This window comes from Erinaceus europaeus, chromosome 20 (assembly GCF_950295315.1).
Source record: "Erinaceus europaeus chromosome 20, mEriEur2.1, whole genome shotgun sequence".
Taxonomy (NCBI): domain Eukaryota; kingdom Metazoa; phylum Chordata; class Mammalia; order Eulipotyphla; family Erinaceidae; genus Erinaceus; species Erinaceus europaeus.
The window spans coordinates 11212483-11224973 of record NC_080181.1 but is presented as its reverse complement, the minus strand read 5'-3'; the positions used below and the strand labels follow the sequence as shown (position 1 = coordinate 11224973).

General features: G+C 44.5%; 1 protein-coding gene across 3 annotated transcripts in view; it reads left to right on the top strand.

Annotated features, from left to right (window-relative positions):
• The window catches only part of JHY (junctional cadherin complex regulator), a 55970-nt gene that overhangs the window by 7301 nt on the left and 36178 nt on the right, over positions 1–12491 (top strand). For all 3 annotated transcript variants that reach the window (XM_060179874.1, XM_007528963.3, XM_060179875.1), the window contains exon 3: positions 11073–11586. In XM_060179874.1, coding sequence (XP_060035857.1) covers positions 11073–11586 — 514 coding nt within the window. The remainder of the gene's footprint in view (positions 1–11072; positions 11587–12491) is intronic.

The following is a 12491-nucleotide window of genomic DNA, read 5'->3' as shown; positions in this document are numbered from 1 at the left end:
CCGGGGTAAGGTCGCATAGTATGAAGAGCAAGGATTCAGTCTGAGGCCCCAGCTCCCAACCTGCAGGAGGATCTCTTCACAGGTGATGAAGCAGGTCTGCTGGTGTTTCTCTGTCTCTCTACCTTCCCCTCCCCTCTCAATTCTCTCTGTCTTATCCAAAAAACAAATAAATAAAAGTAAATAAATAAATAAGGCGTAGGAACAGTGGATTCATAGTACTGGCACCAAGCCCCAATGATGACCCTGGAGGAGAACAAAAAAAAAAAGAGAGAGAGAGAAGAAGGAGAAGGAGGAGGAGGAGGAGGAGGAGGAGGAGGAGGAGGAGGAAGAGGAGGAGGAGAAGAAAAAGTAGTAGTAGTGGTAATAGTGGTGGTGGTGGTGGAGGAGGAATTTAGTAAAATGAAATCTCAAAAGTACTATTCAGGTTACTGGCCCCTTGCCAAATGGACCCTCATTTTAGTCTTGAGAAGCCTTTTCAAGGTATGTTGCTGGCTGGAGGTGAGTAGTTTAGGAGCTTTGAAAGAGACAAATTGGGGAGTTGGGCAGTAGCCAGGTGGGTTACGCACAAGTGGTGTAAAGCACAAGAACAGGTATAAGGATCCCGGTTCAAGCCCCCGGCTCCCCACCTGCAGGGGAGTCGCTTCACAGGCGGTGAAGCAGGTCTGCAGGTGTCTGTCTTTCTCTCCCCCTCTCTGTCTTCCCCTCCTCTCTCCATTTCTCTCTGTCCTGTCCAACAACTATGACAGCAATAACAACAACAACTGCAACAATAAAACAAAGGCAACAAAAGGGGATAAATAAATACTAAAAAAAAAAAAAAGTAAAAGAGACAAATTGATCTCAGACTCTCAATAGGAAATTCAAGTAGGCTTTCATTTCTGTCAGGTGGAGAGCATTCTGGGAACTGTAGTTCAAAAAAAATAATTCAAAGCCTTGCCTTAAAATGGAAGGAAATATATATATCTTTCTTCTGGCTTTTATAAGCAACCATTTTAAAAGCTGCTTGGCAAATCACTTGAGTCCTACTCTTGTGTTTTGATGTTACCAGAACCTCCTCAAAGCCATTACCTCTGTGTCTCACCAAAGTCAAGCTGGAGTTCAATGTCTATGGATTAGAAAAAACCTTTTACTTAATGGAAATTGGAGCAGCATTGACTAGAGTGAATGAAGCAAGAGTGGAGAGAGAATCTTCATGTGATAATCCTTAAACCCCACTCCAGAACTAGCCTTGTGACACTCAGCACTCATGAAGAAAGAGATCAATGTAATTCCCAGAGCATTAGAAATAACCTCTTCAGGTTGGAGGCCTTCTGATACCTTATACATTAAAAAAAAAAAAAAAATCAGAGAGTAGGGTAGTACTTGTATAGGTGTTTAATAAGACTCAGTTTATAAGAATACTTAAATGTAATTAGCAACCATTTGTAGAACTATTTGCTGTACATATCCTATCTCCTACACCCTTCCAAGAGCCTCTTACGTAGACATTATTATCCCCATTGTGCAAATAAGGAACCAGGGCTCTGAGACCTGGGTAGACGGACACAGCAACTAAGTGGCAGAGCCAGAAATTGAACTCAATTAACTCTCTCCTGACTCTAAAGCTGGAATCTCCAGTTAGAAGTTTCAGGAGAGGTGAGCAAGGGCTGACCTGAAAAAGGATTCCATTTTTCTTTTTAGCAAAAATTAAAGATGTTACCACTTCAACATGAGGACAAAGATTTGAAATAAATTACAGGAAAATAATAAAAGTTGCAAAGGACACTGTGTTGTGGAATAAACACTGATCGCATTTTATTTTGGGCATCAGAGATGCAGGAGCCTGTGTTTCCCTGCATCTCTCCTTCAGCGGGGTCTGAGGGTGTCTCCCTCTTACATTTTCACAAAAGCCCCCCCCCCCCCCGTTCTATCTGCTAAACCACCTCTGCCTTCTAGAAAGTGGTGGAAGGGAGCAGGGTAGTTGCTCATCTGGCTGAGCACACACATTATCATGTGCAAAGACTAGGGTTCAAACCCCTGCCCCCCCCCAACAGGGAGGATGCTTCACAAATGGTGAAGCAAGTCTATAGGTTTCTTATCGGGGCTGGGAGATAGCATCACGATTATGCAAAAAGGCTTTCATGCCTCAGGTCCCTGAGGTCCCAGGTTCAATCCCCAGCACCACCATAAGCCAGAGTTGAGCAGTATGGGGTGGGGGGATGATATAAACAAACTACTTTTAAAAGATTAGAAGACATCAAGAACAACAATAATAACTACAACAATAAAACAACAAGGGTAACAAAAGGAAAAATAAACATTAAAAAAAAAAGATTAGCAGAAAAAACAGAAAGTACATAGTAAATAGATGACAAGCACAAGGAAGAATGATCAGTTAAACTGAAAGTAACAAACGTACTCAGTAACCTGCATCTGTACTGCCTCAGAATTTCTCCTCTCAAATATTTTTATATACGTGGCCTCTGATTAGTAACACAGGAACCAGGTCAGGTCCTGAATGGTGATTTCTGGGACTTAAATACAGTAGCACTGGGTAGCTAAAACAGAGAGTGGATAAAGACCAAAACTCGGCTTCTTCATGGCCCCCTCAGATTTCTTCAATTGTTTGGAGAACACCTTGCAGATACTTAAGTGGAAGATAAGACTCTTTTCTTTGACAGGTGCTAGGGAGCTTGGGTTTCTGGCACTGCTTGAAGAGCAGAGACACCTGAGGCTGGATCTACCCTAGAATTATCGAGAGCATCCTGAGAGCTCCCTGGGATCAACTTCTGCTCCTGCCGGATTCTAGCAGCTTCACTTGTATGTGTTTCTATAGTCTTTACCAGCTAGAGCTTTAATACTAGGAAGCTCACTGACTGGCCAGCCCCTGAAAATACACTGCACTCCCTACCCAATTCTAGGAGAGTCACACACACTCTTTGGGGGACAGACACTCGTGTTTTCGTTAGTTATTTCTGACCACACGACAAGAGTTACATCAGAGAAGTGACTGATCTGTTGCACTTGTCATTTCTGTTTGATGTTCCTTCACCCGTGCACAGACTCTCCTGTCATTCAACCCTGGTTCAGTCCCCAGAGCGGGCATGGTGCCACTGGAACAGATGAGCAGTCAGAGAAGGAAGTCGGGAGTGTGCGTGGGCATGCATTGTGCCTATTAACTGCAGAGTGCCCGCCAGAATTGCTAACACCATTGTGACTCCTGGGGTCTGCTGTCCTCAAAGGCCACCACTAGTTTCCTTCCAGCTTATTTCAAAACCAGGATGCAGTGCAGTGCAAAATTCAGTAAAGAGCTGGGGGGTGTGGCTCAGCAGAGTGAAGGCTTTGCATGTAGGAGTCCCTGAGTTTAATAAACAGAAATAAGTAATGAGTTTTAAAAACATCAAAGTGTAATTTTAATTGATATCACCTGTAAGTTTGTGAGTTCTTCCAAAGGTTTGAGAAGACAGTAACCAAGTTAGCAACAGAATACTGTGCGATCCTTATGACAGTGACTTATTTCCCTTCCCTGACAAGTATGAAATTATAGGAAGTATTGATCAATATACCTCTTGAATGCACTAAGTTTAAAATCAATGTTTTTCACATGAACTTGCAAAAAAAAAAAAAAGTAGCAAATCTGTCTCTAAAACCTTGGAAGAAGAACTTCGTCGTGACACACCTGGTTGAGCGCACACATTGCAGTGTACAAGGACCCAGGTTCCAGCAGGGGGGAAGCTTTTCAAGTGGTGAAACAGTGTTGCAGGTGTCTGTCTGTCTGTCTTCCTCTCTATCTTCTTCCCTCTTAATGTCTGTCTCTATCTAATAAATAAAAATAATAAAATAATAGAAAGAAAAGAGAGACAGAAAGGAAGGAAGGAAGGAAGGAAGGAAGGAAGGAAGGAAGGAAGGAAGGAAGGAAGGAAGGAAGGAAGGAAGGGGACCTATGGAGAACTATAGTGGTTATCTCTGGGGGCACAGACTTTGGGGGTGGCAATGATATGGAACTATATCCCTATTATCTTATAATCTTGTGCATCACTACTAAATCACTACTAATTTTTTAATGAAATAAAAATAAGGACATAACTCCTGCAGCTTTCTTAATTCGGTTTCTTTAACCAGCTATCCCACAAGATTATGTTCACTGCGGCAATGATTCACACTGACAGAAATCAGCAACGGCCAGCATACCATTCCTGAGATCATTTTTTGGTTGCTGTAATCTAAAATACTGTTTCAAGAACTAAAGTTCCCGGGGCTGGGTAGTGGCGCACCTGGCTGAGTGCACATGTTACAATGCTCAAGGACCTGAGTTCAAGCCCCTGGGCCCCACTTGCAGGGGAAAAGCTTTCCAAGTGGTGAAGCAGGGCTACAGGTGTCTCTCTGTCTCTTTCCCTCTCTATCTCCTCCTACCCTCTAGATTTCTGTCTCTCTCCCATAAATATAACTAAAAAAAAAAATTAAAGAAATAAAGAAAATAAGAAATAAAGTTTCCTGTTCCAAAATATGCCAATAAAATAAGTTCCCCCCCACACACACATATATATATATATGTATATATATATATATTGCTCCATTCTACGTAACAGGCACTCAATCCAATTAATAAAATGATCGATTCTTAGAGTTATTAGGCTCTTTAGTTCAGCTTGAGCTCTCCCACTACTATAGATAGGAGGGAGCTGAGGCCTGGAGGGGATGAGAGGCCAAGTTTGACACAGCTGGCCAATGGCAAAATCTACACTAACCCCCAATCTTAAAACCAATCCATGGCTTTGCCACAGCGTCACAGCTACCTCTCAATTCCAATGCTGTTACTATCTGATGTATCAGATATAAGAAACCAAAGGATGAGCGCCCCAGCTTTTCATGGATCTGGGCTGCTGCTCCTCAGCCACCAGTCCTTGCAAATGAATCTAGTGCCCAGCCCCTCCAGGGCCCACCTGTGGCATGAGCACTGCAAACTCCACTGGAGGGGAGGAGGTTTGTGCCAGGCATGTCAGAGAATCTTAATGAAAGTGAGAGCTAGAATTTTATGTTGCAGTTTCCCTCTTTAGACGACTCATATTTGTTTAAATCATAGATTGTCCTTAATCAAGACGGCTGCTGGGTTGGGGGGGAGATAGCTTAATGGTTATGCAAAGGGCCTCTCTTGCCTGAAGCTCCAAGGCCTTAGGCTCAGTCCTTCACAGCAACATAAATCAGAGCTGAGCAGTAGTCTGGTAAAAACAAAAACACACACACACAAAATTTAAACAGTGTTGGACAGTAGCACAGCGGGTTAAGTGCACATGACGCAAAGCGTAAGGACAGGCGTAAGGATCCCAGTTTGAGCCCTCGGCTCCCCACCTGCAGGTCTGCAGGTGTCTGTCTTTCTCTCACCCTCTCTGTCTCTCCACCTCTCTCAATTTCTCTCTGTCCTATCCAACAACAACAGCAATAACAACCATAATAATAATGACAACAAGGGTAACAACCAGAGCAACAAAATGGGAAAAAAATGGCCTCCAGGAGCAGTGGATTTGTAGTGCAGGCACCGAGCCCCAGCAATAACCCTGTAGGCGAAAAAAAAAAAATTAAAACAAACAAAGAAAAAGACTGGTGCTGATAGGCACCAGATGTAAATATCTGCTCAAATCAATTGTTCTAGAAGAAAAGAACTTTTACTGGAACTATATGGAGTATGTAGCTGTTTAAATACACTTCACTTGGTAACAATCCAGCCCCTTCACCTGTGTGTGTTTCTGTACAGAGCTTCTGGCCTTCAGTTCATTAAACCATTTTTTTTCTTACATAAATGCTCTATTCTTTAGCAGAATAAATGTCTGCATCTAATGAAATTTCCTGTGCTGTAAATAACTTCCTAAAGCACTTCAGTATATTTGTGGAACCATTTTATGTCTTACTTGCAAAAGAGAATTTTTAATCCTTTGGATTTATTTCATTTTACTTAAGAGCCTTGGATAAAAAGATTAAGAGCAGCACAGGATTCAAAAATCCTTGGAAACAATTGCTAGTTTTATAGTTCTTTAAGGAAGCATTAAAAACTTTACACTTAAACAGAAATTGAATTTGCTGTTCATATGCATAAAAGATTTAATGGCATATAAATTGGGAATAATTGTTCTGTTTAAAAGGATTAATTTAAGCCTAAATCAATAATAACATGTGCAGTTTCAATGTAATGGCCTACTTAAAATAAAGTGGCAAATAAATAACAGCTAAATGATTAATAGCAATGCTTTTATTCACCTCCTCAACGGGCAAGAATGGCCAGTTATTGAATATTTTATTATGAGTGCAAAGGATGTTAATTGTACTAGAAACATGCTCTAATTCTAGTAATTTTTTGATTGCATACTAAACTGAATGTGAGGCTCTTCATTAAATGGAGATTCAATTTTATTTTGTTGGAAGTTGTCACAGTAAGTACTCAAACAGGGTCCCTTTGAGCCACCACCCTCCTCTTCCTCTCGGGCATCTGGAGAGGAGCCCCGGCATCTGTTGTCTGCGAGGAGACAAAAGAGTTGTGTCCCCATTGTCTGAGTAACCTTTGCAGGAGTGGGGAGGAGAAGAGGAGCACGCTCTGCGTAGGGATGATTGCTGCTGGAGGAGCCCTTCACGCTCATTTCGCTCCTGTGTGCTGACCTGGGCCTCAGAGCACAATTGAGCTCGGGTGCACACAAACGCAGGACAATGGGGTCCTTTGGGATCAGGTTCTGTTGCAGCCATTAGGTTTGTGTCTATGAAGTACTATGGTTTGCCATGCTCGGGGGGGCTTTACAAAACATAACCTATTTGTTTTCACATATGGTTTCCATCCAGAAAGGGGTGGGTGGGTGGGGGACAGGACTGTAAGATCATCACTGCAGGAGTAAATGGTGCTGTGTAATTACAGCTTTTCTGAGAGTAGAGCTTTCAGAATCTAAGCTGGCATGTGTACATTATCAGTGCTTGTCTCCTAAGGGCTGGCTCAAAATCACCTTTCTTGTTTTGTCTGATGTGTTTAAGAACCCTCTGTCTTTTCTACATTCCACTTAAACCATCAGTCTTCTCTGCAGTGCGTGCTGTTTCTCCTGTGTGCAATAAAGAATGGAAATCGGGGGGGGGGGGGGGGAGTAGGGCTGTAGCACAGCAGGTTAAGCGCACATGGTGTGAAACTTGAGGACCAGCATAAGGATCCCAGTTCGAGCCCCCGGCTCCCCACCTGCAGGGGAGTCGCTTCACAAGAGGTGAAGCAGGTCTGCAGGTGTCTATCTTTCTCTCCTCTGTCTTCCCTTCCTCTCTCCATTCCTCTCTGTCCTATCCAGCAACAATGGCATCAATAACAATAATAATAATAACTACAACAATGGTAAACAACAAGGGCAACAAAAAGGAAACTAAATAAATAAATAAAAAGAATGGAAATCTGTTGGGGCTAGAAATTACAGCTGTTTTGTTATCTCTAGAGTGATTTAATTCTCCACCTTTGTCATCTTCATCATCTCTCAGCATTTCCTAAAGCTATTACAGCATATGGAATCACTAGCACCTCATTTATCATTACTATTACTATTATCATTATTATTATTATTGATATTTGGGGGGAGCATAACTGGGGTTTGGTGTCTGCACTGTGAATCCACTGCTCCTAGCAGCCATTTTTTCCATTTTATTTATTTATTTATTTTATTGGACGAGACAGAAATTGAGATACGAGAGGGAGATAGTGAGGGAAAGAGAAAGATAGACACCTGCAGACCTGCTTCACCACTTGTGAAGTGACCCCCCCCCCCTGGGGATCCTTGTACAGGTTCTTGCACTTCGTACTATGTGTGTTTAACCCACTGTGCCACTGCCCACACCTGATTTTTTTTTTTTTGCCTCCAGGGTTATTGCTGAGGCTCACTGCCTGCACTATGAATCCACTGTTCCTGGAGGCCATTTTCTACCCTTTTTGTTGCCCTTGTTGTTGTAGCCTTGCTGTGGTTATTATTATTGTTGTTAATGTCTTTCGTTGTTGGGTAGGACAGAGAGAAATGGAGAGAGGAGGGGAGAAGACAGAGAGGGGGAGAGAAAGATAGACACCTGCAGACCTGCTCCACCGCCTATGAAGAGACTCCCCTGCAGATGGGGAGCCGGGGGGCTTGAACCGGGATCCTTACGCCTGTCCTTGCACACTGCGCTATGTGCGCTCAACCAGCTGTGCCACCGCCTAACCCCCCACACCTGATTTTTTAAATAGTTATTTACTAATTGGGTGGGGCACCAGAGCATCACTCTGGCACATGTGATGCCTGGGGCTGATCCCAGGACTCAAACCAAGGAGTCCAATGCTGTAGCCACAGTGCCACCTTCCGGGTCACAACTCTAGCATGTCTGAATCCCTTTTCCTAAATCATGGGCACAGCTGGCAGACCCAGAGAACTGACATGAGCAGAAGCCACATCCCAGGCCAGATGCCAGGGGCTGTGTGTATCCTAGCTTCACCACTTGTTAGCTCTGCAACTTTGGGGGAAGCTACGGAAGTTGTCTTAAGCCTCTGTTCCTCCATTCACCAAAGGGGGTAATAACATTAGCTACCCTTAGGGTTGTTCTAAGGGGGAGAGCTGGAGATTTACTGAAGCCTGCCTAGCTCAGCATGCAGTAATATGCATACCATCAGGCCACACGCTGCCTGTGAGTCAGCCCAACAGAGCCGTCCTCCTCAGGAGGCCCTGTCCCTTTTTGAAGACTGACAGCTCCTACTAACACAGTAAAGACTTCTGTCTACAGCTGGTTCCCAGAGACCAGTGCAACTATCCCTTCCAGAATCATTCCTCTGGATATCCATAGTATGTCATGTTAAAAATATTTGCCCTCTAATCATTTTTTTTTGTATGTTAAGTTCAATGTAATCAAGGTTTTCTGGGTGATTTAGTAAAGCCAAACTCCTTCACAAGGTTCACACAGCCTTCCCCATCTCACCCCTGCTCAGGTCTGAGTGCTGATCCACCTCCCGCCTCCTACCTGCGAACTGCTCAGATCTGGCATATGGCAGTGCTAGGGTTTGAACCTGGGACCTCTGGGACCTCAAGATGCAAGTCCTGTGTTCTAACACTGAGCTGTCTCCAGAGCCCTTGACTCTGATGGTTAGCTCATTACAAGATAAGCCTTGAAATCACTTAGCAATGTGATTCCATGCAAGAAGCCTTCCTGTGTTCTTAAACTCCTATTTACTGCCACCACACCCCCCTTTTTTAACTTAAATAAGTCTAGTACAAGATTTGTATTGACTGGAGTATTTTTAGAGGTTATTCAATCAAGAAGTACTTGCTGAGTCTCACTAGTCCACAGCACAGAAAGACAGAGGCCTCACATCCAGCTGCCCAGGTGAGGAGCCAGACAGCCTCAGTGAGAAGGGAGAAAGTCATAGAAAAGAGCAGGAAGAGAGATAGCTGAGCTCATGATGACCCTGCATATAGCTGAGAAAGAAATAGAACGTATCCCCTACTCACAGAGGAGAGAAACAGGCTCAGAGATGATTTGCCAGCTGCAAGTGACAAGACCCATAACTTGAGCCCCAAGTCCAGACTTTACCCTGCTGGGAAGGACGCCAGGTCCTTCATGCGTGACCCTGAGAACAGAGTGGACAGCAGAACCACAACAGGCCGAGTTCCCAGGCTGGGGTACACGGGAGAGAAAGTCCCGGGGCGAGGCCGGGGCAGATCGCCCTGCGTGCTGAGGGATGCCGAGGTGGCATGTTGCTGGAGGAGGGCACCGTTCCTGTTCTTGTGGCGGAAGAAGAAGAGCGACCTCCTCCAAAAAGCTTTCCACCTTAATACGTGAACTCAAAATAGAAAATGACAATTTATGAAGTCCCGGGAGTTTTGGCTTTTTGCTCTGGTCTTTTGCCTTCCATCAAAGAAATCTAGGTCCACATTAAGAAGAGTGAATTAGCATTAGGGGCACCATTAGTTTGTTTACCCAGCATGAAATTATGTCCTCTGTAAACGGGGATATCAAATAGCAGAAAAAGCCCAGGTGATTTACATTTTCTTTTTGATTAGAGGATTGCAGCCACTGTACTCAAGGAAGGAAAATCTCTCCCATTTAGCTTTTGAAGATCAAAGGGGCCATTAAATATGCCATGTTACCAGCATTTTTTTTTTCCATTTTTGGTTAAGGTTAGGAGGTGGCTTACAAATTGAGACAGTCATGGGGGGAAAGATACATGTCTTTGTGGCCACATGCACCAACGAGGGGCTAGTTTTCCATGGTGCGTGTGATGAAATCGACCAAGACAGAATGAAGTGCAAAGTGAGGTGGCGGAGAAAGGAGATGAAAACTATGCTAGCTGAGATAAATCTTGCTCCCCCTGCCTCCCACCAAAATAAAACAAAGGGGCGGGGGAGAAGGATGATGCTGAAGCCAATGTCGCTCTAGACGAGTAACCAGCCAAAGTGTGAAATCCACCTTCCTTCAGCACCTGAGAGGCAGTGCACGTACGGGATGGCATGGCTGGAGCCATCGTGATTCACAGGCTTGACGTTCCAGGATGCTGCTCAGTTATCTAGCACTTAGGAGAGAGTTTCCCTCTGTTTCGATTCCATGTTTCATAATCTAGGCTAAGTGCTGCTTTATTTTTTTTCCCTTTCTGCATAGTATAAGACACCTAGTTTGAGCCTGGTGTATGGGTTGGCTTGTGTTTTATTTATTTTTTTTTTTGCTACCAATGTTGTTACTGAAGCTTGGTGTCTGTCTGCAGGGTGAATCTAACACTTCGGATTTTTTTTCCCCTTTTATTTGATAGAACAGAGAGAAACTGAGAGGGGAGGGAAAGATAGAGAGGGAGAGAGACACCTACAGCCCTGCTTCACCACTTGTAAATTCTCCTCTCACAGGTGGGGAGTAGGGGCTTGAACCCAGATTCTTGGGTGTGGTAACATGTGCACTCAACCAGGTGCACCACCACCCAGCACCCTGAAGTATGTTTTTAACATATAAAAAGTAAAAAAAAAAAAAAAAAAAATTCTAGAGAAACTGAGGTCGATTTCAATCACCAACTGAATACAGTGAGTGGATTTACTTTAAGAATTTGGCTTTTTGTTTTTTCCCCCTGCTTTGTACAGTCAACAACCAACAGAAGACAAATACTCAGACCTCCGCTATGACCCAAACTGGAAGAAGAAGAAAGAGCAGGTGCAGCTACTAACCATCGAGGCTCTGCCCGAGTCTGTAGAGAGCTCTACAGAAAACCTGACCCTGGACCCCCTCTACCCCTCCAAGGAGACGTCCATGGAACTGGCAGGGGAGAAGGAGGAAGCCAAGCAGAGCCCTCAGAGCGTGGCCTCCTTGATAGGAAGTGAATTTCTAAGCCCCAACTACGAGCAGGGAGCCCAGCACAGCCAGCCCTTCTCAGAGCTGAGCGACAATGAACAGAAGTCCAGCAACCTCTCTCAGTACTTGAAGAGTTCAAGTTCACACAGCGAGGTCTTCCTGCCAGGATCCAGGGGCCCTCGGAGAAGGAAGGTCAAGCAATACTTTGTGGAAAAGAACAAGCTGACTTTGGGACTGCCCTCCCCTAAAATGGATTCTTATCTGCAACTCCACAACAAGAAGAGAGGGGAGACACGCCTAGAACAGGTATGTGGGGGCCACTTAAAGACTCTTCCTTCAAAATGTCAGACTGTATCACTTCCTTGGGGAGGGTGATACCACTGTAGCCAGCTGGCTGAGTAAAACAAATGCCCTCAGCCTGGCCCCTCTTTGAATCAGAGCAGAGAGTGTTTTTGGAAAGAGAGCAAGAGCTGTTCATGGTATAGGGTGCTAGGGTTGCTGTCATTCAGTTACAGCTCCCAAAACGACTCCTCTCCAGGAACCATACAATTTTTTTTTTCATTTTGCCTCTAGGGTTATCGCTTCCGCTCAGTGCCAGCACTTACAAATCCACTGCTCCTGGAGGCCATTTTTTTCCATATGATAGAACAGAGAGAAATTGAGAGGGGAGGAGAAAACGGAGAGGGGGAGAGAAACAGACACCTGCAGATCTGCTTTACTGCTTATGAAGCAACCCCCTCTTCTGCAGATGGGGAGCCGGGGGCTCAAACCCGGATCCATACACAGGTCCTTGCACTTAGCAGTACGTGTGCTTCACCTGATGTGCTATCCCTGGCCCCCAAACCATAGAATTTCTAAAAACTGAATATTCCTACTGATAAAAAATACTGGACGGGGGTCGGGTGGTGGCGCAGCGGGTTGAGCGCACATAGCGCAAAGCGCGAGGACCAGCGTAGGGATCCCGGTTCGAGCCCCTGGCTCCCCACCTGCAGGGGAGTTGCCTCACAAGTCGGTGGAGCAGGTCTGCAGGTGTCTATCTTTCTCTGCACCTCTCTGTCTTCCCCTCCTCTCTCCATTTCTCTCTGTCCTGTCCAGCAATGACGGCATCAGTGACAACAATAATAACTGCAACAATAGAAAACAACAAGGGCAACAAAAGGGAAAATAAATAAAATTAAAAAATGTTAAAAATAATAATTATAATACTGAAC